Source organism: Macaca nemestrina, chromosome 8, assembly GCF_043159975.1.
Source record: "Macaca nemestrina isolate mMacNem1 chromosome 8, mMacNem.hap1, whole genome shotgun sequence".
In the NCBI taxonomy this organism is placed as follows: domain Eukaryota; kingdom Metazoa; phylum Chordata; class Mammalia; order Primates; family Cercopithecidae; genus Macaca; species Macaca nemestrina.
Genome location: NC_092132.1, coordinates 130912572 through 130937955, shown reverse-complemented (window position 1 = coordinate 130937955; position 25384 = coordinate 130912572). Strand labels below are relative to the sequence as shown.

Below are 25384 nucleotides of genomic sequence, written 5' to 3'. Positions count from 1 at the left end.
AAAAAGGGGGCGGAGAACTGAAGTGAGTTGCCCAAGGACACACATGGAAGAGGAAGCCGCAGAGCTAGGATTTAGATACAGAGGGGTCTCCAAGCCTGTCCCTCCAGGTTTGAGGTCCTGGGGCTGTAGATTCCATCGAAACTGAAAGGTGTGCGGGGGGTACCTAGGGTCAGGATGGGGTTTTATTTCTGTCCCTTCCTCATGATGCTGCAGGGACTGTGACCTGGATTTCCCAACGCCAGTGCCCTATGGCTGGTAGCCTCCACCTGGGACTCCAGGATCTATTGTTTGATTCAGTCATTTTCTTCTGTAGTCTGATAGGAGTGATTCAGTTCAAACCTGCAGTGCTGTTCTTTGGGCCAAATGGCCATTTATCAGCAAGTAGAGAAAAACACCCACGCCTTCTAGCAAGATTAAGCTAAGTGCTGTGGTTCTTAATGACAATTCAAGCCATTTTGATTAACCTAGGTGGTGGTTTTCTCCTTACCAGGTAGGGAATATACTGGAGTCTTTCTAAAAATAGTTCCAGTGAAGATAAACATTTATTGAGTACCTACTGTACTCCACTAGGTGAATAAATGGATTTCTCGTTCATCTCAGGAAGCATGGTTAGGGGATTTTACAGATGAGGGAACTGAAGTTCAAAGAAGTTAAGTTACTTATCCAAGTTCATATAGCTGAAAAATAGAAAAGGATTTCTACCTTGTGGTAGGTGGGGATGGGGTCGTCTTTGTGCTGTCAGGAATGTGGCTGGAGTGGAGTAGAAACTCTCTATATAATGGTTGAGTGACTGGATGAACTTCAAAGCTGGTCCTTCTGGCTTTTCCTGCTGCCCAGGCCACGTGCCCAGAAGGAACGCTGTCTTACCTGGGAGGTCTTTATTGACTGTTTGACACCCTTCCCATCCTATCCCAACCCTGTCCCCATGGCACCTAGTATCCCCAACCAGAACATATGTTTCTTATGGGCAGAGACGGTCTTTGAGCATTGGGTGGGTGGTTGAACTCGGTTTCTTTGAGATTTTGTGATTGGGATTTTCAGCAAAATATGGTAGCAGGCTGGTCAGAGGGGCGAGTCTGGCAGTGGGAGCCTGGGCAAGTCTAACTGTTTGCTTACTGGCAGAACGAAGTTGGGGAGGTTGGAGGGGTAGGGGAACTCTGAAAGCAAAAGAAAGCTCACAGGGAGCCCCATCGTGTAAAACCGATGACGGCAGAGCTGCTGGGCTGCAGCGGGGAGCCGGGCGGGAGCCTTGTGTGGAGTCTGTGAACATACTCTAGGTGCCTGGATACTCCTCTTATCTCCCCGCACATGGGTTGATGTGCATCTATGGTGTTTTGATGTGGACATTGTGTTAAATTTGTTTTTCTGTGCAGCCTTGTGACGCTTCAGTGAGTGTGTCTATATACAAAAGGAAAACAATTTTGGCTGGGTGCGGTGGCTCACGCCTGTAATCCCAGCACTTTGGGAGGCCAAGGTGGGTGGATCACCTGAGGTCAGGAGTTTGAGACCAACCTGGGCAACATGGTAAAACCCAGTCTCCACCAAAAAACACAAATTAGCTGTGCGTGGTGGCATGCGCCTGTAATCCCAGCTACTCAGGAGGCTGAGGCAGGAGATCGCTTGAACCCGGGAGGTGGAGGTTGCAGTGAGCCGAGATCAGGCCATTGCACTCCAGCCTGGGCAACAGAGTGAGACTCCATCTCACAAAAGAAAAAAACCCAAAAAACAAAAAAAACTAAACAATTTTGAGGATGAGGCATTTCTTCCTTACTTATGAGTGGGATGTTTATGGACCAGTGACATTGACAAGGCTGGCAGCGTCAAGGAGAGGCCCTGGTTAGTCCAACTTACTAGCAGTGAATTCAATTCTCTCTTGAAAGCAACCTAACTGTTGGAATATTTCAACCTTAGCCTTTGAATACTGACGGAGTGCCAGGCTTTCATCTGTCAAGATGCCCTCTGTGGCCTCAGCTGGTTAATGTCTCAGGCGCTTCTTTAGGAGACAGAATGGGTTTGTATTGAACCAACCGCTATTGCCCAGTCTCGTGATGACCAGGGTTGTGGAACAGATAAGTTGTGTGACCTCCGCGGGTCAGGGCTGTTGACTTTGCCTGTAAGTTACACTCTTGCAGCTGGGCATAGACAGAGCCACCAGGGGCTTTGTGGACATGAACAGGTGAGGATTTAGGTGACTCCGACACGGGGTCTTCCCCAAGGTCAGGCACATAGGAGGTGACATCCGTGGGACTTAGCGTGTTGCAGAAACAGAGCATATTGGGACAGAGGGGAAGTTGAAGATCACCTGGGATCCTTTAGCGTCCATCCCTTTGTGAGAGGTAGGATAGCCTAGTGGTTAACAGCATGACTCTGGCCGACCGCCTGGCTTCTTTCTAACCTTGCTTCTGTACTTTGTGACCTTGAGGCAAGTCATTTGGTTTCTCTGTGCCTCAGTTTCCCCATTTGTAGAATGGGGATAACTGGTTGCTAATATTGCTGTTTTTATTGTTATAATTATTTTGTACATAGAAGGGTTGGAGGCTCAGAGAAGCAAGTTCATTGACCTGAGGCCATACAGTGTATCAGTGCCAGATGCAGGATGAGAAAGAACTGTGACTCAGGCCCTGTCCCTCTTACCAGGGCAGGGCAGGGCAGCTGGGCAGGAGAGACTGGCAGCTCTGTTCCTCCTCCAATCCAAGGTTGTCCCTTCCCTTTCCGTCTCCCAAGGAGGTCACCAGTTGCACCCATGAAATCTTAGTCCTGTTATCTGGCATCTTTGGAATTTGCCCCACCTGTAGGGCAGAGATAACTTAATCCTTTTGGGTGGGTCACATATGGGATATTCCGAGTGTGTTCTCGGTACACTGGGCTTGGGCCAGGCACAGACCCTTCCGTCCCACCCTCCTTCCATTGGAGGCTTTTCTAGAGAAGGGGCGAAGATCAGATTGGGCTCTTAGGGTCAGGGGATGTGGGATTGGCACCCTCGGAACCACAGGCAAGGCCAGGAGCTGCTGCCCATGGGCGGATAGGGAAATCTAACTGGTATGTGATGTTAATGGTGACCTGGCAAGCAGCTGCAGCTTTGGAGAGGGCGGCCAGCCCATCCAGGGCCCCAGTAGAGAGGGCTTCTGTTGCATGGCTTGTTGCTTTCTCTAAGATATTGAAGAGCCCATCTGTCTTGCTTCCCGCATGACTTTTCATAGCTCCCATCATATTGCTGTTAGGTGCGATGCGTAGCCATGGAAGACACCTGATCATAAAGTAAATTCCACACACTCCAGCAAGGTATTCAGGGCCTTGCATGGTCTAGCCCCATCCTGCCTTTCTTCCAGCAAACATTAATTGATCATCTAGGGTTGCAGCTGCTCTCCTAAGTCTGAGGCTGCCTCTCAACCCTTACCTGACTGCTGTCTTCTCTGCACACCAGACCCTCCAGCCACAGGTCCTCATTGCCCAGATGTACCGGCATGTTCACATCCTCCTGCAGCGAGAATTGTTTTCTTCCTCTCCATGCCAAATCTGCCCTTTTCTTTTCCAGTCAAAGTAACATATGTACATAGTCACAAAATGAAATAGTGTAGGAGAGATTGTAACGACAGCTCTGATTCTTACAGCTTGACACACTCTTCCTTTTTTCTAGGTGGCTGTTCAAATGGCTTCCTTCTGGCCACCTTCTCCAGGTTGGATGTGATCTGGAGTCTGGATCTCTACCCTATAGCACGCCCTGCTGTGACCTATTCCAAGGAGAAGGGGGGTTTGGTGCTGTGGCTTCTCTCCTGGGAGGCTGAGGAACTTGGTTATTGCTGTCTTAGCAGAATTGTTATTTTCTACCAAATGTGCAACGAAAACTCTTCGCTGAGTCTTTTGTCCCTAGCAATAGCAGTGCCTCCTGAAGCCCCAGTATAATGAGTGTTTCAGGACTGTGTCTGGAGAGCATCAGTGACAGGTGGCGTGAATCCACTGTGGTCCACTTCAGAGGCGGCAGATGTCCAGGAGGTCAGACTGCGGCTGGTCTTTTCAGAGGGACAAATGTGACCCTTCTGAAAACTGGGATCATTCGGGGACATAGGTGGAAAGACAGAGGAGCCTTTATGGTTTGTTCTCACACATATGAACCCACTTTCTCCCCTCTCCAACATCAGGGTGACCTGAATGCTAAAGGAAGTCTAGGCCTTCCTGTAGGTGAGGGAGGGAAAGCCACGTAGACCTGATGTAGTTGGACAAGTGTTTGCCACCAGGTCTCAACTCTTCATTTTGTCTTGGTATAGCTTTTCTGGCTGACTTTCTAGCAAGCTGGTTGGGTTCTTTGCTTGTTCCAAAATGGTGGTTTTCACCAGAGACTCTTCAGATGAGCAGGAAGTGTTTTTCGGAATGTATGTTCCTCTAACTTTGCTTGAGTCCCCCGCCATGTGATTCTGATAGGTAATTGTTTTCCCACCCCACTCCCCCTTTTTTGAGGTGGGGGCAATGACTACTTTGAGGGGAATCATTTTTCTCTTGCTGGTTTCAAAACATTAAGAGCACCATTTTTTTTTTTTTTTTGGCGACAGTCTTTTTCTCTCACTCATGCTGAAGTGTGGTGACATGATCATAGCTCACTGCGGCCTCAGTCTCCTGGGCTCAAGTGATCCTCCCACTTTAGCCTCCCAAGTAGCTAAAGTGGCACCCACCATGCCTGGCTAATTTTTTAAAAAAATTATTTTTTGAAGAGATAGGGTCTTGCTATGTTGTCCAGACTGGCCTTGAATTCCTGGCAGCAAGTGATCCATCCGCCTCGACCTTCCAAAGTGAAAGTGCTGGGATTACAGGTGTGAGCCACTGCACCCAGCTCAAATTTTCCTTTTCATTAAAAACATACATATGTGTATATGTATGTATGTATGTATATACATATATATTCATGTATATATATGTGTGTCTATGTATATATGTGTATATATATGTGTGTTTATTTGTGTGTGTATATGTATATGCATTATATGTATATTCTCTTTGTGTATTTATTTTTGCCAGTTTGGGAGATGTTAGAAAAAGACATGATTTGGAATCTTGAAATTAGGCATATTTCTAATTTGTGCTCTGAGACCTGCAGTTAAAGGATTGTTTGTGCTGCTCTGCTCTTGCCTGCGGTGTGTGGGAATGATGCTGAGTGATGTCCTCCTGCTTTATTTTGCATGATTTTTTTTTTTTGAGACAGAGTCTCGCTCTGTCACTCAGGCTAGAGTACAATGGTGCGATCTTGGCTCACTGCAACCTCTGCTTCCCGAGTTCAAGCGATTCTCCTGCCTCAGCCTCCTGAGTAGCTGGGATTACAGGCGTGTGCCACGACACCCGGCTAATTTTTATGTTTTTAGTAGAGATGGGGTTTTGCCATGTTGGCTAGGCTGGTCTCGAACTCCTGACCTCAGGTAATCTGCCTGTGTTGGCCTCCCGAAGTGCTGGAATTACAGGTGTGAGCCACCACACCTGGCCAGTTTTGCAGGATTTTACATGACTTTTCAAAGGGCCAGGGTGTGACCATCCAAAGCCCTGTGAAGAGTCCCTCTTCTGTAAAGGAGCCTAGGAAGGGAGGAGGTTCGAGTGAGGAAGGCTGCTGGTTTTGGACGAGGAGCAGGTGGTTTTGGATGGGGAGCGCCGGTGGTTTTAGTGTGCGTGGTGCTCTTTGATGTGGTTTGGGTTTCTGCATTTGTAGTGTGTGCCTCCTAAGGATGCTGGAAGGTGAGACAGGGCTTTCCAAGGCATAGATGGGGTTTGTGGCTTTACTTAGGAAGACAATCCTTTCCATAAAGCACAATGCCAAAAAGGCCTTTTCCTCCTGGGCCTTGCATTGTGATTGATTTGTGGTGTGGAGTTTCAGTGAGGGAGGGCTCTGCAGGAACCAGCTCCTTGGTCTGATCCTTTCTGGACAGTTGTGGATGGGAGTTGGCTTCTTGGTGTCTTGAGAGTGTCCTCCGCAGACCCCAGTGAAGCAGGAGCATGGAGCTCTGGATGGGCTCATGGTGGACATGGGAGAGCTGCTGGCCAGGGGACTGCAGGGTGAGGCTTGGAAAACAGGGAGGGGGCTGGGCTTGGCCCCACATTTTACTGTGGTTCATTTAGTGAATGTCAGTGCTAGCTGGGAACAGTTGACAGACAAGAGAAAAAACTTACCGGTTTGATTTTGAATTCTGAAGCAGACATTGGGCAGCAGAGGCTAACATTTGGCATTTATCCTAACACTTTCGAGGTGCCCGAGCCTTGTTTCGTTTCTCTGGAAGAAAGTCTGCAATAGAGATGGTGCAGAGCAGCCTCTAGGGCTCAGCCCTGCCCCCCCTCGCCAGAGTTGTGCTGCTCATGGTATCACAGTGCTTGTTTGTTTCCTGTCTGTATCCCCATTGCACCTGGCTCAAGGGAGGTGTGAAGCAAATGCTTTAGAACGGGCCAGTGAGTAGATTTCACATGATTATTTCCTCAGTCCTAGAAATGCCACGTGAACTTCGAACATGGAAAGTTTTTTATTTTTGAGAAATTGGAGAGGTGGGAGTCACAGGCTGTCACCAGGTCAGGCAGGGAGTCAGTGGCTGCGTTTCTGATGCTACAGGGGACTGGCTTGGGTGGCATGACCTCTGCAGGACCCACAGAAGGGCCTGAGGCCCCCTACCAGGCTCAACTTGCCGCCTTCTCTTTTCTCTTTTGTCTTTTGGTCCTGGGCCTGGATCAGAGGCTCCTTACCCACAGGATCTTGGACAAGTCATTTTCCTCCTTGGGCTCCAGTTTCCCATCTGAAAAGGTGGGGGCTGGGCTGGATGCGGTCTCCCAAGGGCATTGTAGCTCCTGTTACATGATTCCGCCAGCTCACCTGGGACAGAATGTGCATTTTCCACTCTCCCTCCTCCCCGCAGTGAGAGAACAGGCCAGTGAGACAGGCCTTTCCTGTTTTGTCATCTTAGGGGAGAATTGGTGTCAGGGGCTGACCCTTCACTTCGTTCTAGCCTTGCTAGGAGTTTGTGGAGCCAGTGGATGCAGACACAGAGTTCACATCACTGGGAGTTTCACTGCCCTGGAGCAGTTAGGTCTGGGGCTGGAGGGGACTTGCTCAGGTCACACTGGGAGTGGCAGTGTCAGGCCAGAGACCCTTGTCTCTTGATTCCCCGGGTAGGACACATTTCTTCATCCTGCAGGCAGGTGCAGAGGAGGAACGCATGTTCACAGGCAGCACGCGAGGGCTCCTCTCAGCTGCTTATTTGGCACTCCCTGTCCCCTCCAGGGGCCAGCCACACAACCGCCTGCCTCGGCCCGCTCCCCGCAGTTGCCAGTGGGGTCTTTCTGACTCTCTCTGACACCTGGATGTTCTCCGTACTTGCTGCTTCAAGGGCTTAGGTTCCCATTGGCTACAGTTATGTTTTCACACGTGTGTTCGGTCAGGTGTCTCTGGTTATTAAATGAGACAAGGCTTGCATTGCTAAAGACAGAGGTTTAGGAAGTGCCTCGGAAAACCAGGAGAAATGGGTTTCTTTCCTGAAGGATTTCCCAGGGGCTTTAGTATGCTAATGTGCTTATGAATTTCCAAGAGAGGAGAACTGAAATGCTAACATGGAAACTGATTTTACTGAACGGGAGACTGGCAGCTAGGTCTTGGGCAGGAACTGAAACCTGGACAGGAAAAGAGATTTGTGAAATTCTCCGTCTCCGGTTGTGTGTGTGTGTGTGTGTGTGTGCGTGTGCGTGTGTGTGTGTGTTTATTTTTAATCTCTGCCCTGTCTCTATGCATCCTGATTCATTCATTTCCTTTTTCCTCCTCTCCACCCTCACTTCCTTTTTTTGTATTTTTAAAAATTGTAGTAAAATATACATAACAAAATTTCTCACCTTACCCATTTTTAAGCATACAGTTAGTTCAGTGCCATTAAGTACATTCCATAGTATTACGCAACCATCGTCATCATCCATCCACAGAACTCTCCTCGTCCTGCAAAACTCAAACTCCTGTGCCCATGAAACAAGACCTCTCTGTCCTTTTCCCTCCTCACCCCAGCCCCTGGCTACCCCCATTCCACTTTTAGTCAACAAATTTGACTACTCTAGGCACCTCATATCAGTGGAATCATACAGTATTTGTCTTTTCGTGACTGGCTCATTTCACTTAGCATGTTGTTGTCAAGAACTATCTATGTTGTAGCCTGTGTCAGAATTTTCTTTCCTTTTTTAAGGCTGAATAATATTCCACTGTATGGATCTATTACATTGTGTTTATGCTTTCATCTGATGATGGACACTTGAGTTGCTTCCACTCACCCCCAGACTTTTTTTTTACCCCTCTCTGATCCTCAGGGAATAGAAAATGCCCAGCCTTCATTTTTACGTTTTACGGGTAGTGGAGCTTTAAAAAAGAGAGTACTTTGGGAGGCCCAGATAGGAGCATCACTTGAGCCTGAGAGTTTGAGACCAGCCTGGGCAACATAGTAAGACCCAGTCTCTACAAAAATCAGCTGGGCGTGGTGGTGCGCACCTCTAGTCTGAGCTACTCAGGAGGCTGAGGTGGGAGGATTGCTTGAGCCCAGGAGGCTGAGGCTGCAGTGAGCTGTGATCGCACCACTGCACTCTAGCTTGGGTGACAGGGTGAGACCCTGTCTTAAAAAAATAAAAATAAAAAATAAAAAATAAAAAAGAGACTAAATTGATTATTGTCTCTCTGGCTGTGGCCACTGTGGCCTGCCTTCCTAGCCGCCTGCCTTCTGCCTCTCTTGCCTCTCCTGAGGCTGCTGCAGGGTTGATCCCTCCTGGCCTCTTGCCCTACACTACTTCGAGGCATCCTTGTGGTTCGTTTCCTCCTCCTCTTATCACACACTTTCCTTGTTTTTCCCCATCGTTTTTTCTCCTCTGTATCCTGGTGTCAAGCTCAGTGGGTGCTCCCTGCAGGCAGGTGGAAGAAATGATGGTGCTGCAGGATGAATGAGGCTCTGGCCCTAAACTTGGCTGCTGTGGCTGCAGTGGTCCCAGCGGGGGCCTGACCAGGCCCATCTCTGCACTCGTGGACCACTTGCCTCTGTCTGGGGCTTGTGTCATTAACTGTGGCCTGCCCTTGAGTAAACGACTCTGAGGGCAGAGAAGTCCACTGAGGTGTGGTGACTGAGGCAGATCTCAATCTTTTGGAGGTTTATTCTGTCAAGGTGGAGGATGCACCAGGAAAAAGAAACACAAGTTACAGTAGGATCTGTGTCCTGTGCTTTTTCCAAAGAGGGCTTTGGGAACATCAGTATTTAAAGGGGAAAAAGCAAGCAGGAGGGAGAGAAGAAAAATAAAAGGAGGAAGGGTAGGCATTGAGGCAAGTGGTACCATTCTTGTGAGGCTCTGATTAGCACTCAGTGAATCTGCATTTTACGTGTGAAAAGAAGGAAGTTAGGGAAAGTCAATCATGGTCTTGCACTGAGTAAATCTATGTTTTACATAAGATAAAGTAAGCTTATGAAATTACAGCTGTCTGTTTGGGAACAAAAAGAAGGTCAGGTTTGCATGACTCACTTCCCAAGCTTAACTTTCTTTTCCTTTGACATAGTGAGTTTGGGGCCCTGAGGTTTTATTTTTCTTTCACGGCACAAAGATACCCAGTTGACCTTTTTGTTTCATAAGAGAATGATGCATTTTGGTTCAGTAGTGTTTACTCCAACTGCCCTACCCCTAATTTAAAAAGGGGAGGGGGTGAGAAATCAGTTCCAAATGTCCCTGTAAGTCTTGGTGTGATGCCAGCCTCTAACTGGCTGACATGAGCAGTTTTTTAAAGGGGAGACCCTCTTGATGGCTTCACGTTATCACGGGGTGGGATGGGGACAGTCACTGTTGACAGCCAGCCTGTGCCGGGTGTTTCCCAGAAGTTCTGTGGGAGATTATTCCAGCCAAGGATGGCCGTGCCCTAAGGTTAAGGAACCTGCTTGAGGTCCCAGAGCTGGAATTGAGATTGACAACCTCGAACTGGGTGACTGTAAAGCCCGGGCACCCTCTGTGCCCCCTGCCTTCTCTCAGCCACTCCCTCCAGAGGTAACCAGAGGTAATTCCCTACTGCCCAGGCAGAGGGCTGGGGCTGGAAGGGGTCTAGATGGTCACTTAGTGGTTCCCCAAGCTGAGTGCTGATCGAAATCGTCTGGGAGAACTTTAAAAAGAAAAAGAAGACTTGAATCAGTGCGTGCTGGGGTGGTGTCTACAGATGGGTATTTTCAAACATTTCCCGGGTGATTCTGATCATCAGTCCCTGCTCTGATCCTCCCTTTCATTTTCCAGCCAAGGACACTGGGGACTAGAGAGATGAGATGCCATGGCCAAGGCCACTGGGCTGTAGCCAGAGCCAGCATCAGGTCCAAAGTGCAATCTCAGTAGCCAGTTCTCCGTGCTCTGTGTTTGCTCAGACTGCCACCCCTGCTCAGCAGGGCTCTGGAACCCAAGGAAGGCCTTTGACCATAGGCTGGGCTTGCAAAACCTTGGTAGGACCTTGCCCTAGGCTGGAAACCTCAGGGCTCCAGTCAGGGCTCATCCCCAAGAAGATGCACTGCCATTCCCAAGGTATGGGAGCCTCTCCCCTGAAGGGCGCTGCCTGGAGCCACCTCTTGTTCACAGGCCCACGTTAGTCCCCCCGGGACAGGTTGCCTCTGCTCCACATGTGGTTCTGCAGATCACACCTAGGTTTGAGAAATGCAGTGACACGTGAGGTCCAAATTAAAGGTGATGGCAAGGATGGCTAAGTCCAAGAAATTGTGGCTCCTATTTAGGGGCGGTGGGCTAAGAGACAAGACACAGTACCCTTTCACCCTGGTGGGAATGAGAGACAAGACACAGTACCCTTTCACCCCGGTGGGTATTCTAAGTTGAGTTTGTTTGTTCATCATTCATTCAACAGATATTTATTGGGCTCCCAATAAATCATCTTACTGGTCCTTGGAGATCTGCTGTGAACAAGACAAACACAACCCACCTCTGTGGCCTGCACAACCCTGGAAGGTCACACACTAGAACCCTATCACTTGGCCTCTCCATGAATCCCATCATGTAGCCCCTCGACAGGGGACTCTTGTGTTATTACTGACAATAATGATGGTTTTAGACACGTATTATCCCATTTAATTTTCCCAACCTTTCTCTCAAGTGGGGAAACTCAAACTTAGAGAGTTTAATGACCTTGCCCAGGGTCACACCATGAGTGATGGAATCTGAATTCAGCCCCAGTTCTCTCTGATTCAAAGCTGGGGTTCTTGACAGCCACATTGTACCACCTGGTACCCTCGCTTTTTGTCAGGGGCAAGTATAAGAAGAAGCCAAGTGACATGCGAAGCTTTATTTGCTCTAAAACTTGAGCGATTTCATGTGTCCTAAAGGAGGAGTTTTGTCTCTTCCTTCCCAGCATGAGCACTTGGCATGGTGTGTACTTCATTTGGTCTGGCCAACAGGCCACTCGGGAGCTGAATGAGGGGTTGTGACCGTGACCTGGGTATTCTCTTGGTTCAGATACCTTCTTGGTTGGCACATTCACTTGCTTGTCCTTCCCTTGGTCTTTCTTGCTTATAATGTATCCCTTTTTTAATTCTTTTTTTTTTTTTTTTTTTTTTGAGACGGAGTCTCGCTGTGTCTCCCAGGCTGGAGTGCAGTGGCGTGATCTCGGCTCACTGCAAGCTCCGCCTCCCGGGTTCACGCCATTCTCCCGCCTCAGCCTCCCAAGTAGCTGAGACTACAGGCGCCCGCCACCACGCCCGGCTAGTTTTTTGTATTTTTAGTAGTGACGGGGTTTCACCGTGTTAGCCAGGATAGTCTCGATCTCCTGACCTCGTGATCCACCCGCCTCGGCCTCCCAAAGTGCTGGGATTACAGGCTTGAGCCACCGCGCCCGGCCCTTATTTTTTTTTTTTAAAGACAGGATCTTGTCTGTCACCCAGGCTAGAGTGCAGTGGCACAAACATAGCTTACTGCAGCCTCAAACTCCTGGGCTCAAGCACTTCTCCCACCTTAGCCTCCCAAATAGCCAAGACTACAGAGGTGTGCTACCATACCTGGCTAATTTCTCTTTTTTTTTGTTGAAATGAGGTCTCATTATATTGCCCAGGTTGGTCTCAAACTCTTGGCCTCAAGCGATCCTCCTGCCGTGGCCTCCCAAAGTGCCAGGATTACAGGTGTGAGCCATCACACCTAGCCTAATGTATCATCTTATTAAATCAGATCAAATCCTTTTTGAAACAACTTAAAATTGAAATCACTTTTAAAAACCAAAGGGTGCAGGGCCACCCTCCCCAGGACCCTGGGGCCCAGGTGTCTTGGCAGCTGCCTTGGACTGGGCCAGAAGTTCTTTTCACCACTCTGTGGTAGGAAAAAGGGAGCAGAGTAGCGAGTTTTCAATAAAGCTAAATATGGCCGGGTGCAGAGGCTCACGCCTGTAATCCCAGCACTTTGGGAGGCCGAGGCAAGTGGATCTCGAGGTCACGAGTTTGAGACCAGCCTGGCCAACATAGTGAAACCCCATCTCTACTAAAAATATAAAAAATTAGCTGGGCATGGTGGAGGGTGCCTGGAATCCTAGCTACTCAGGAGCTGAGGCAGGAGAATCGCTTGAACCTGGGAGGTGGAGGTTGCAGTGAGCTAAGATGGCACCACTGCGCTCCAGCCTGGGCAACAGTGTGAGACTCCGTATCAAAGAAAAAAATAAAAAATAAAGCTAAATCTAATTTAAGGTATCATTTTATAATCAGAGGTAGTCTTCCTTTTTTTTTTTTTTGAGACAGAGTTTCGCTCCGTCGCCCAGGTTGAAGTGCAGTGGCGCAGTCTCGGCTCATTGCAAGCTCTGCCTCCCGGGTTCATGCCATTCTCCTGCCTCAGCCTCCCGACTACAGGTGCCCACCACCATGCCCAGCTAATTTTTTTTTTTTTTTTTTGTATTTTTAGTAGAGACGGGGTTTCACCGTGTTAGCCAGGATGGTCTCGATCTCCTGACCTTGTGATCCACCTGCCTCGGCCTCCCAAAGTGCTGGGATTACAGGCGTGAGCCACCGGGCCCGGCCCCTTTCTTTTTTTCAAGCATTAAAAATGCCCTTTTAGGAAATGATGTTTGCGGTAGAGGGTGGTGGTGATTGTTGCTTATATTGTTATTGTTTTTGTGTCCTTTCTGGGCAAAATAAAAAGTTGGCCTTGGTGTGTCCATTTCCTTTGTGGTTTTAATAGCTGGTGAAATCTGAACTCTGAAAATGACCACTAATTCAGGTGATTGGTTTTCACTGTTCCTCCGAGCTCTGGGGTACCTGGGGCTCTCTGTCCTGGGTAGTGACAGGGAGCCCCAGAGAGTCCTTTGCCCATCTTCAATCAGAGACGCCCTCCTTTTTTATATATAGGATTAGATTTTTTGTATGATTTTGTTTGGAGATAAAAGGATACCCCTGCCAAAAGTTGAAAAGCTTCTCCTCTAGGATGTGTGTGTAGGGGGGGAGTGGGGAGGGAAGGAGTGGGGGAGGGAGGGAGGAAGGAAGGGTGGGAGGAAGGAAAGGAGGGAGGCAGGAAAGAAGGAAGGGAGGAAGGGAGGGAGGGAGGAAGAGAGGGAGCGGGGAGGAAGAGAGGGAGGGTGGAAAAACGAAGGAAGGAATGTGGTTACTTTGGTGGGCCTGAGCCATGGTGATCTTCCACTTGGCGAGTATTTCTTACCTACTGTACTAGTCAGAGTTCTCCAGAGAAACAGATACTAGGATGTGTAAAGTCTACTTGGGTTTATAAGACCAGCCTTTGGTTGAAGACCTTCCCTAGGTCCTAGCAGACAGAAACCAGGAGAGACAGAGACGTCTATATCCGGCTACGTAGAGAGGTTATCTAACTCTCTGCCTATTCTCTGTCTATCTCTGTCTGTCTGTCTGTCTGTCTGTCTGTCTATCTATCTATCTATCTATCTATCTGTCTGTCTACCTACCTATCTAATCTCCCTACCTACCTACCTATCTAATCCACCTACCTACCTACCTACCTAATCTACCTACCTACCTACCTACCTACCTACCTACCTAGAAATCGAGAGATTTACTTTGAGGATTGGCTCACATGATTGTGGGGACTAGCAAGTCCAAAATCTGCAGGCTGTAGATTTAGGGAGAGCTGATGTTACAGTTTGAGTCTGAAGGCAGTCTGGAGGCAGAATTTCTTCCTTGAGAGAGACCCAGTTTTTTTCTCATGAGCCCTTCAGCTGATTAAATGGGGTGTATGTACCCATGGTATACAGGTTAATCTACTTTATTCAGTGTCTACTGATTTAAATGTTAATCTCATTTAGAAAATCTCTTCATACATACATCTAAACTAGTGTTAGAGCAAATATCTGGGTACTGTGGCTCATTCAGGCTGACCCATAAAATTAACCATCACACCTGTGCAAGCGCCTTTCCCTCCTGGGTGGTGTCCTAGGGATGACAGAGGAGGGGAAACCCAGGTCTCTGCTTCAAGGACACAAAATTGTGCATGCAAAAAAATTAAGAATGCTGCTCTGTCTGGAGTAGCCATTCTTTTATTCCTTTACTTTCTTAACAAACTTGCTTTCACTTAAGAAATTAAGAACAAGACCATTTATATTTAAATGCCAACTTATAAAAATGAAATGTAAAAAGGTATTTAGAGGTGACAAGGTAAGTGAGGGCTGGAGGATTCGGAGAGATTTCATGGTGTAGGGACTGAATAGAAGCTTCCAGAACACGGAGGTTTCAGATAAGTGAGGACACAGACGTCTTCACAACCAGAGTGGGCACCACAGGACAATTCTACATCTATCTAGGACTCTGAGTTTTTGAAGGGTTTCCATATGCATTGTTTGGTTTGCTGCTTGCAACAACTCTGTTATTTTAATTGAAGGTCTTAAAGCCCAGAGAAGTTAAGGGATTCCCCAGAGGCCACACAACTTGCCAGTGGCAGGGGAAGGTCTTCCTCTTCCACAGCCTTCTCTCTCTTTCTCCCTTTGTGGGGCATGATGAAATCTACATGCACACATTCATGTAGATTTCATTATGTCCATGTAGAATTCATTTTAATTTCAAACGTTTCCTTCCCAGAGAAATCCGGTGATACTATGAACATTGTTTTCTCCCTCTCTCCTTCTCCAGGTCTTATTTTCCTTCTTTACCATCCTGATTAACTCTATTTTTTGTTTGTTTTCTCTTCTTGCCTACTCCCAGACACGAATGCAGAGTTTGAGTCCAGATCCCAAAGCCCGGTACACAAGTATCTACGGAGCCCTCCAGAAAATCATGCGGACTGAAGGCTTCTGGAGGCCCTTGCGGGGCGTCAACGTCATGGTCATGGGTGCAGGACCGGCCCACGCCATGTATTTTGCCTGCTATGAAAACATGAAAAGGACTTTAAATGACGTTTTCCACCACCAAGGAAACAGCCACCTAGCCAACGGTATTTTGAAAGCGTTTGTCTGGAGTTAGAAAGTTCTCTTCTTCAACACGTCCCTCCCCAGGGTGTTCCTCCTTGTGACCCAGCCGCCTCGACTTCGGCCCGCTTGCTCATGAATAAAGAACTCAGAGTTGTGTGTGCAACGCACACCCAGACACACGCACACACACGCGCGCGCGCACACACATGCTTTTTTCTGTTCCCCTCCGCTTTCTGAAGCCTGGGGAGAAATCAGTGACAGAGGGGGTTTTGGTTTTATTGTTATGTGGGTTTTCTTTTTTTGTTGTTTTTTTGTTTTGTTTTGTTTTTAAACATTCAAAAGCAATTAATGATCAGACATAGGAGAAACCCTGAATAGAAACAAAACTTTTGAATGCTGGATTCAAAAAAAAAAAAAATTATCTGGACAGCTTCTTTGAGACTATTTAAAAACTGGTACAACAGGTCTCTACAACGCCAAGATCTAACTAAGCTTTAAAAGGTCAAGAAGTTTTTTGGCTGACAAAGGACTCGCAACGCAGAAGGCCTTTCCCACCTTAAGCTTCCGGGGATTTGCGAATTTTACCCCCATTCTCTTCTGTTTGTCTGAGTCTCGTCTCTCTGCAAGCAAGGGCTGAAATCATTTTGTTTGGTTGTTTTGAGGGAGAGAGGCGGGGTGGGGGGTGCAAATCTGTCAGCAGCTCTTACATAAGGCATGTTTTATTGGGGAGGGCTGAGCTTTTATTTTCCTCTCTCTGGTGGGGTTGGCTTTTGTTGTTTTCTGTTTGGGTTTGGAATGGAAATATGGATAGCAGCATAAAGTACCTTTATTTTGACAAAATTCATTTTTTTCAACAATGGAGACATAGATATGACCAGCAATAACTTCTCCCCCTCTCTTTTTACTCTGCTCAAAAAGCATCTCTCCTCCCATTAGCCAACCTTGGTCATAAGCGTGCCTGGCTGATTTGCAGATACTTGTTTTGCTTTGTAAAAATTGGCCATTAGTGCATTTATTGAGACAGTCACTAAAGAGCCATGCCCTGACCTACCCCTGATTCTATGACATTGGGGCCCTTTTGCTGAAACTGCCTTCTGTAAGGGTTTCTCTCCTTGAAAGAGATTTGACGGAATCCATTTGATGCCAAGTGCTGCCCTGCGCTGTTTCTGCAACGTGTGGTGTATGCTGTGGTGATCTGGCTAGGAATGATTATAAGTGTGTGTGTGGTGGGGGAGTGGGTATTACATGCATTGCTCAAGAGTCATCCTGGTGTTCCTCATTCCTCCCACCTTCCTGTGGTCATTTTAATTACGGGGCAGTGTCACCGCAAAGGGAGGAAACTCAAAGCCAAAAGCAAAATTTCAGGCCTGATTCTGGCTTTTGAGGTTCCTGGTTCTTGAAGCCAGGCCTGACCTGACTCTCAGATAGGGTCAGTCCCATTGCTTTGCAGACCGACCCTGGAAGTCTACCAAATGCAGATTCTCCTGATTTCCACTTCTCTTGTCCAGTTTTCTTCTTCTTTTTTTTTTTTTAAAAGCCTGGATTTTAACCAGATTTGCTTTTTTCCCCCTTCTCAGCTGTATATATGATATTATCTCCTTTCAGGGCCCCAGCTTAAGGGCAAAGTGAGTTAATGTGTAGACAAAGGCAAGGGACAAGAGAGAGTTAACATCTAGACAGTGGAAAAAGCCGTGATGTGTGGTTTCTGGGAACCACTAACACTTGCAGTTTTCGCTTTTTCCCAGGGTTGACTACAAGAAAGAAAACGAGGTTTTTGCAAGATTAAAATGTGGGTGAATGTGCCTAAATTAACCACCCCCATTTTTATTATATTTCCACCATCACTTTAGGGTTTTAAGAGTCAATGCTCACCTGGGTGGAGCTGGTAGTACATTTTGCTTCTTAGAAAGCTAAGTCCTGGGTTCCGTCTGATTTTAGGTTCCGGGAACTTCCTGAGAACACCCGATCGCAGAGGGTAATTTTCTGGAGTTTGTTTTGCAGGGATAGCTGGGAGTATGGCCACCCTGCTCCACGATGCGGTAATGAATCCAGCAGAAGGTAATGTCATGGTCCCAGGGAGGGGGGCAGTAGGGGATGCGCAAAGGGGCACAAAAAATGGTGGGGGAGTGGAGAGGACTGAAGGTGGGCAGGGAGGCTCCTAGTCTCCAGTCAGAGCAGACAGGAGAATTGAATTTTTTACTGCGTTATCAAAGGCCTCAAGAAGGGACACGAACATTTGAGTTTTATGGTATTCCTGTGCTCAGAGCTACTCAAAGTGTGTTCTACAGACCAGCAGCATCAGACCTCTTGAGGGTGTTGGAAATGCTAATTCTGAGGCTGGGTGCAGTGGCTCATGCCTGTAATCCCAGCACTTTGGGAGGTCAAGGTGGGCAGATCACTTGAGGTCAGGAGTTCGAGACCAGCCTGGCCAACATGGAGAAACCCCGTCTCTACTAAAAATACAAAAATTAGCCAAGTGTGGTGTGTGCACCTGTAATCTCAGCTACTGGGGTGGCCGAGGCAGGAGAATCGCTTGAACTCAGCAGGCAGAGGTTGCAGTGCGCCGAGAGCACTCCACTGTACTCCAGCCTGGGTGACAGAGCCAGACCCCATCTCAAAAGGAAAAAAAAAAAAAAAAAAAAGAAATGCTAATTCTGGCTGGCATGGTGGTTTAAAACTAATCCCAGCACTTTGAGAGGCCAAGGCAGGCAGATCTCTTGAACCCAGGAGTTCAAGACCAGCGTGGGCAGCATAATGAGACCCTGTCTCTACGAAAAATACAAAAATTAGCCAGGTGTGGTGGTGTGTGCCTGTAGTCCCAGCTGTTTGGGAGGCTGAGGCGGAAGAATTGCTTGAGTCTGGGAGGTTGAGGCTGCAGTGAGTCCATGATTGCACCACTGCACTCATCCAGGATGACAGAGCAAGACTGTGCCTCAAAACAAAAAAAAAAAACAAATGCTAATTCTCAGGCTCTACACAGCGCCTACTGGATCAGAATCCCTGGAGCTAGGTACCAGAATCTGTTTCCTGGTGACTCTGTTGCATGCTTTTGCACTATTCTAAAACCTATGTGTGCATACACACACACACACACACTCTCTTAGCCCTTTTTAACACTTATTGATCCTAGACAAATGTATGGGGAACCCATCAGAGGCTATTAGGGCTAGTGTTCAATTTGACTGTTTTTAATATGAAAGATTATGGATTACATTTCAAACAGATGCGAACGTGGAGAGAATAGTATGATGAACCCTAATGTGTCCATCACCGTGCTTCAGAAATTAACATTGGGTCATTTTGTTTTAGCCATCTCTTTCCACATTATCTTCTTTTTGTTCTTTTATATTTTGGGGGTATTATGAAGCGAGCCTCAGCTGGGCAGACCAGAGTCTGTTCCCTTTTTATATATCCTGCTGTCTTAGCCAGCTCGGGTCTGAATAGTGACCATGTTTTGGGCCTGGCACCGGGCAGACCTTCCGCTGGGTCATTCTCTACCTGGTGATGGCTTTGGGTGAGCTGTGGAGCTCTTTTCACCTTTTTGCCTCATCTGAAAATAGTTTCTGGCCAGAAGGGAGAATTGGAGAGAAAAGTTTCAACATTTTAAGTCTTATGCTATAAGTTTGCCTATCTTTTGTCTTTTAAGGTGAAGCTATTAAATTTGCTCTCAGCTACCCGCCATGTCCTAGCAGATAGAGGACTTGGTCTGACCTTCAGAGTTGTGATGGGGCAGGTTGGGAGGTGGGCGGGGAGTCTCCGTGGTCTGGGTACTGAGGTTGAGCCAATGGGCAGGTGAAGAAAATCACCTTCTCCATTCCCATTGATTTCTTTATCGTGTGCTGCACGAGGCATGCTGGAGGGACACACACCTTTCTTTTCCCCTTTTTATTTACAAAGTAGACAGCTGAGAAAGACAGCTCGTGTTCTGTTTTGTTCTATACACATTATCTTTCTCAAGAGATGGGATGCCCTTAAGTAAACTGACCTGCCTTCATGGCTCATCCTGTAATGAATGTGTTCAAGACAGAGTGTTTTCGGGGCAGGACAGAGGCATTCTTAGGTAAGCGGCGGTGGGGGGAGGAGACCCTTCCAGGAAGTAGTTCAATGAAAAACCTAAAAATGCCCAAATCAATATTCGCTTACATATTGTATATATTGGGCTGCTTTTTAGGGCAGTTCATTCAGGGACCCGGTCAGTAAACAGGTAGTTAACTTAGTGTAACCAAGCAAGGGTTTTGTTTATCTTTTTTAAAGGAGAAAAAAGTGAGGTTCAAACTGTCTCTTTCTCCTTGTCATAACTATTGATTTACAGTCTTTATTTCTTTAAAAGTAAAGAAAAGCACATTGTGTGTATTTATTTGGCAATACATGAGGCCATTAAAACCCTGAGCCTAAGGTACCACAGTTAGTCTCATTTGCCTCTTGTCCTGTGAACTCCAGTTAGAATGTCATTGAACTTGGGCAGACATAATTCTAGTGTGTTTCAAATGCACTGTGTCACAGAAGCTAGAATTACCGTTAGAGGCACAAACCCTTGTGAATACACGAGGGGACACGCTTCCAGCAGATGTGTTGGGGAAGGAGGAGGGCAGGGGGTAGGGGACAGGGTTCAGCTTTGTGGTGGGTCCTGAGGGTTCCTACCAGGGGCAGCCAGGATCTGGGAAATAGATCAACGACTCTAGTCTGAAGTGGCTGCCTGGTTTGAGGGCTGCCTTCAGCAAGATTCAGGCAGGAGAAACTTAAGGAAATAGCCACCTTCCAGGCATGAGTCCTGGAAATAGAAATGGATTGTAACCCAGGACTGCCAGGGGCTGGCCCTCCGCGGCTGCTCAGACTAGGGCTGTGTGTGCTGGCTCTCGCCTGTTTCCGGTGTCTAACTGGCTTGTTTCTCTTTATGGCTTGGCTTCATTCCGACCTGGGGTGGGGCCACCTCCAACCCACTGCCCACTGGCTGTCCGTCTGGCCTGCCCCGCGGTTCCAACCACAGTGGTGAAGCAGCGCTTGCAGATGTACAACTCGCAGCACCGGTCAGCTCTCAGCTGCATCCGGACAGTGTGGAGGACCGAGGGGTTGGGGGCCTTCTACCGGAGCTACACCACGCAGCTGACCATGAACATCCCCTTCCAGTCCATCCACTTCATCACCTACGAGTTCCTGCAGGAGCAGGTCAACCCCCACCGGACCTACAACCCGCAGTCCCACATCATCTCAGGCGGGCTGGCCGGGGCCCTCGCCGCGGCCGCCACGACCCCCCTGGACGTCTGTAAGACCCTTCTCAACACTCAGGAGAACGTGGCCCTCTCGCTGGCCAACATCAGCGGCCGGCTGTCGGGCATGGCCAATGCCTTCCGGACGGTGTACCAGCTCAACGGCCTGGCCGGCTACTTCAAAGGCATCCAGGCGCGTGTGGTCTACCAGATGCCCTCCACCGCCATTTCTTGGTCTGTCTATGAGTTCTTCAAGTACTTCCTCACCAAGCGCCAGCTGGAAAATCGAGCTCCATACTAAAGGAACAGGCTGTGGGAAGGGATCATAGAATCTTTTCTTCTTAAAGTCATTCTCTGCCTGCATCCAGCCCCTTGCCCTCTCTTCACAGCTAGATCATTTTTTTTTTTTTCGCAGGGTGCTGCCTATGGGCCCTCTGCTCCCCAATGCCTTACAGAGAGGAGGGGACGGGACAGCCGCTCACCGGAAGGCTGTCTGCAGGGACATCCGAGGCGGTGGTGGACAGGAAAGACTTTGGAAGGGGAGCGAGAAATTGCTTTTTCTCTTCCTCCCCGGGCAGAATGTAGCTTTTCTGCTTCACTGTGGCAGCCTCCTCCCTGGATCCTTAGATCCCAGAGGAGGGAAGAAAATTTGCAGTGACTGAAAACAGTAAACAAAAAAAATTTTTTATGTATATAAAAGTTCCATTACACAGTACAAAATAGATGGATAATGTTTATCCTTTATTTTTCTATGTAGAAGTTTTTGAATTTGTGTGTGTGCTTGTGCGTGTCTACACCTAGTATTGCAGCTGGGACTCTCCAGCTGTTTTTGTTGTTCTTGTTTTGTTTTTAAATGAGAGGGTTGAATTCTTCCATCAGGTGAACGAAAAAGGCACCAAAGTAATAAATCACTGAATGTGACCTGCAGCTGTGTTTAGCCCCGCCAGATGGAAGTTTCACTTGAATGTAAAATAATAAAGTTTATATTTTGAATTTCTCTTTTCATGGGGGAAAAAAGGTACGTTTAAAAAAATCAAAATAATGATATGTCACTTGCAGCTACCTTTTTTTTTTTCTTTTAAATTCAATCAGCCACCTTCATGTGCCTTTTTCCTTTGTCTTTCCCCAAAATTTCAGGACCAGAGATCTGGCCCTGGCCCATTTTCTCTTGCTGTGTATACACCTGCATACATGCCGGGTGGCAGGATCTCGCCCGCTGGAGGGTGGTGGAGCCCAGCAGAATTAGGGTGACTGGACATAAACCTGCTGAGACCGCTTCCTCCCCTTGTGAGTGATGTGAATGCCTGCCTTCCCAGGCCAGCACTTAGAAGCCCTTGATAGGCAGCATTTGGCGGCTTGTGGTGCAGGTGTTTGGGGTAAATCCTGCCTTCATCTTAGGACTTATTTCTGCATCAGCCTTTTAACTCAGTCACTTCAGGTAACGTGATCTGTGTGTGTTTTGACTGAATCTCATCTCCTGTGTTTCCCTGTGCAGTCTAGGGAAACATGTCTCTGGTCTTTGTCTGTCCCCCTGTCTTGTCCCAACCATTAATTCCAATGTCACAGCTTCTCATCGCATGTGACAAGAGCCAGGCCTATCTGCTAGGCCCCTGTGGCTGAGGTCTCACCTGGACCCTCATGCCCGAGTCAGAAGACCTCTCTCCAGAAGCCATTCTGCATCCTCGTCCGCTCTGTGTCACCCGAGAACACAGGCCTCGCAGCCTCGCTTTCTGAAATGGTGTGTGCCGAGTCAGATTGCCGCCCAGAGAAAATACAAGCCCGTTTTCCCTAGCTGTGCCATTTGTTGCTCTGCCAGGCTGCCGTGCAAGGGGATACTGATGAGACGAGCTGCACTGTCTCCGATTTGGAGCCCGCACCAGAGCTTGTCTTTGAAAATGAGCAGGAAGCTCATGTGTGTTTGCATTTCAGTGAGCCGGGTCCTGACCTGCCGCCACCCACCACGGTCAGTGTGGTGCATCTCACTGAGGAGGTGCAGGCCTGGATTCTTTTGAGTGGTGCTGCTGCCTAGGAAGTAACTGCCTAGGAAGTAACGTGGAGAATTTCCATCTTGGGACCATGCACACAGTGCCTTGGGGAGTAGATTTTGCCCTAATAGCGATGAGGAATTTTATCAGTCAGTTGACTGACTTTTTCAGATCAGGGATGGGAAAGAGCCAAACTGGGTACCTCCCAGGTGTGCCCCATCAACACTCCCTTGCAACTGGGTTGTGGGGCTTGGCTGTTGTCCGGGCCCATTTGGGGGTTAACACCTCCTCTCTGCTCTGCCCCCTATACCCCAAAACCAGTTGCAGCCTCAGTCCACATGAGGATGCAGAAAACCGTGGAGTCCACGATGCTTCTGAAAATGTTTACATCTGCGCTTTCAACCTGCCTTGGGCTCGTGTTAAATGGTGTTAAATTCTGCAAATGGAGGGGAAAAAATCAAATTCTAAATTTCAAAGTGGAATTTAAAGCAAATTATAAAAAGTTTATCCCACCACCTCTTTTGGTCCACTTAAGATATGCCACACTGAAGCAAGGTATTTCCTACTGGATTTTGGTTTCACTGGTGTTCAGAAAAGAAACTTGATTTCTCTAGGAGCACTCCTTTGGTTAGGGGGATGCAAGAAGGAGAGGTGAAGGCCGGGTGCAGTGGCTCACGCCTGTAATCCCAGCACTTTGGGGAGGCCGAGGCAGGCGGATCACTTGAGGCCAGCAGTTTGAGACCAGCCTGGCCAACATGGTGAAACCTCATCTGTACTAAAAATACAAAAATACAAAAAATTAGCTGGGCATGGTGGCAGGCATCTGTAATCCCAGTTACTCGGGAGACTGAGGCAGGAGAATTGCTTGAACCCAGGAGCTGGAGGTTGCAGTGAGCTGAGATTGTGCCACTGCACTTCAGCCTGGGCGACAGAGTGAGACTCTGTCTCAAAAAAATAAATGAATAAATTTTAAAAAAAATAGAAGAAAAGGCGAAAACCGGAACCTGGAGCTCTGTGGGCCCCGGTTGCAGGCCCTGGTTGCAGGCCCCTCCCTGTGTGATGAGGGATGGGTCAGCTGGGGGAACCACATGGCCAGCCTGCATGCCTGGTCATCAGGAGGTTGAGGAAAGCCTTGAAAGTTGTGAAGCACTAAGCAGATACAAGTGTTCATTAATTTTGTAGAAATGAACTTTCCTCTCTGGCCTTTATCTCCAAAGTCGGTATTGTTGCCCCGTGCAGACTGCAGTTTGGTTTTTGATTGTGACTTTGACATTGCAAAGTGTGAAATAGTAAGTGGTCTCCCCACCCCGCCATCCCACCCTGGTGACCAGCTCAGTATAATCATGGCACGTACTCAGTCATTGGTGTCTTTGGAGTGACCTCTGCAGCCAGTCAGTGTCACCTGGGTACAGCACCCGTACTTTTATGTGGTGTGTGTGTGAGTAGCTCTTCTGCCCAAATCATGATTTGAGGTTCAACTACCTGTAGATTAAAGCTTTATACAATAAACTGATTTTTTCCAGATGGGTGAAATCGTTCCCCTTGATATGTTTTCTTAACTTTGCATTGAATCTATTTACTGGGTTACTTTCTATGTGTAGTTTGTTTTTTTCAGTTTTTTTCTTTTAAAATGCTCATGTCTTATTCTAAGCATCTTCCTCTAAAGTCTCCATAAAGCTGCATCTCCAACACATTGTTATGCCAGTAAGGTTTTATTTAACTTTATTTAAGGATGATTGTGTCTTCGAATGACAAATGTACTGCTGCTTGCTCCCTGCAAGACGCACAATGTATGTTTTTAAGGGTGAGCAAGTGTTATTTCTTAAATTTCTCAAATGCCTGTAGTAACTATTGTTTCTGCCTCTCAATTGTTGCCAGCTCTTTGAAGAAGGGGAGAATTGTGTGTTTTTGTGTGGGGATGTTTCTGATATGCTGCTACAGTTGCAACACTGGAGCTAGAGAAAATAAAGTACTGATCTTCGAAGTGTTGTGGGCTCTGTGGTGGGAATCCTGAAATGAGAGGGGAGTGGACGGCAAGAGGGGATGTCCTTCACGGGGTCTATGCCTGTTCCTCTTGAGCACTAAGGACCAAGGTCTGCAGCTTTGGTAGGAACTGCCCCTGCAACCCACGTTTCCTCAGGGCAAGCAGATTGATGGTGGTGTTTGTGTTGTCTTGCTGGGCAGGAGCGGGAGCCCTCCCACTGGCGTGGCTCACCATGCTGGGGAGGGTGGCAACTTTCTTTCTCATTGTGAGAGCCTGGATGTGGCAGGCTGCAAGTGGTTCTTTGGAACATGCTGTGCTCATGCCTATTTTCTCTGTCTTAAACCTCAGCTTAAGCCAGAGAACGTGACCTCTTTTGGAGGTGGGAGGAGGGAAGGTTTGGACCCCCTTGAGAAGCCAGGGATGACTCTGACTCTTCCCACAATTTTGAAAGTCTGAGCACCCACCTTCAGTATGACCACTGGAGCCCTTGGCCTGCCAGAATGCAGGGTCAGAATTGAGGTCAGGCCTGAGAACTGGCCAATGCAGGGGTGCCCAGAGGTGGGAAGCGGTGATGGTTAGTGGATGGTGAGCACTGGGATAAACTCCCTGTTTTGTAATTTACCTATGGCCAATGCTGTGCTACTCCAACTTGTGGTTGCTTCCCATCCTCTGGGGTGGGCGGCACAGATGATCTGCTTCCAGTAGATACGGATTCATTCAACAGATATCCTCCCTTTCCCTCCACCACAGAATCAATCAGCCAACAAATTGGCTGTGCCTCCCGTGAGCAAAGCCTCATGCAGGTGCTGGGGACAGAGTGAAGTGTAAGATGTGGTCCCTGTCCTCGAAG

General features: G+C 47.9%; 1 protein-coding gene across 7 annotated transcripts in view; it reads left to right on the top strand.

Annotated features, from left to right (window-relative positions):
- LOC105482057 (solute carrier family 25 member 37) overlaps positions 1-21558 on the top strand; it is a 45281-nt gene extending 23723 nt beyond the window's left edge. For 6 of the 7 annotated variants that reach the window (XM_011741929.2, XM_071068488.1, XM_024792893.2 and 3 more), the window contains 3 exons: positions 15153-15381; positions 17360-17416; positions 20346-21558. In XM_011741929.2, the coding sequence (XP_011740231.1) occupies positions 15153-15381; positions 17360-17416; positions 20346-20866 (807 nt within the window). In that variant the 3' untranslated portion in view covers positions 20867-21558. Of the gene's footprint in view, positions 1-15152; positions 15382-15409; positions 15860-17359; positions 17417-20345 lie in introns of those variants that run through there. The other variant, XM_024792894.2, reaches the window with a different exon arrangement.
- Positions 21559-25384: the final 3826 nt, after the last annotated feature.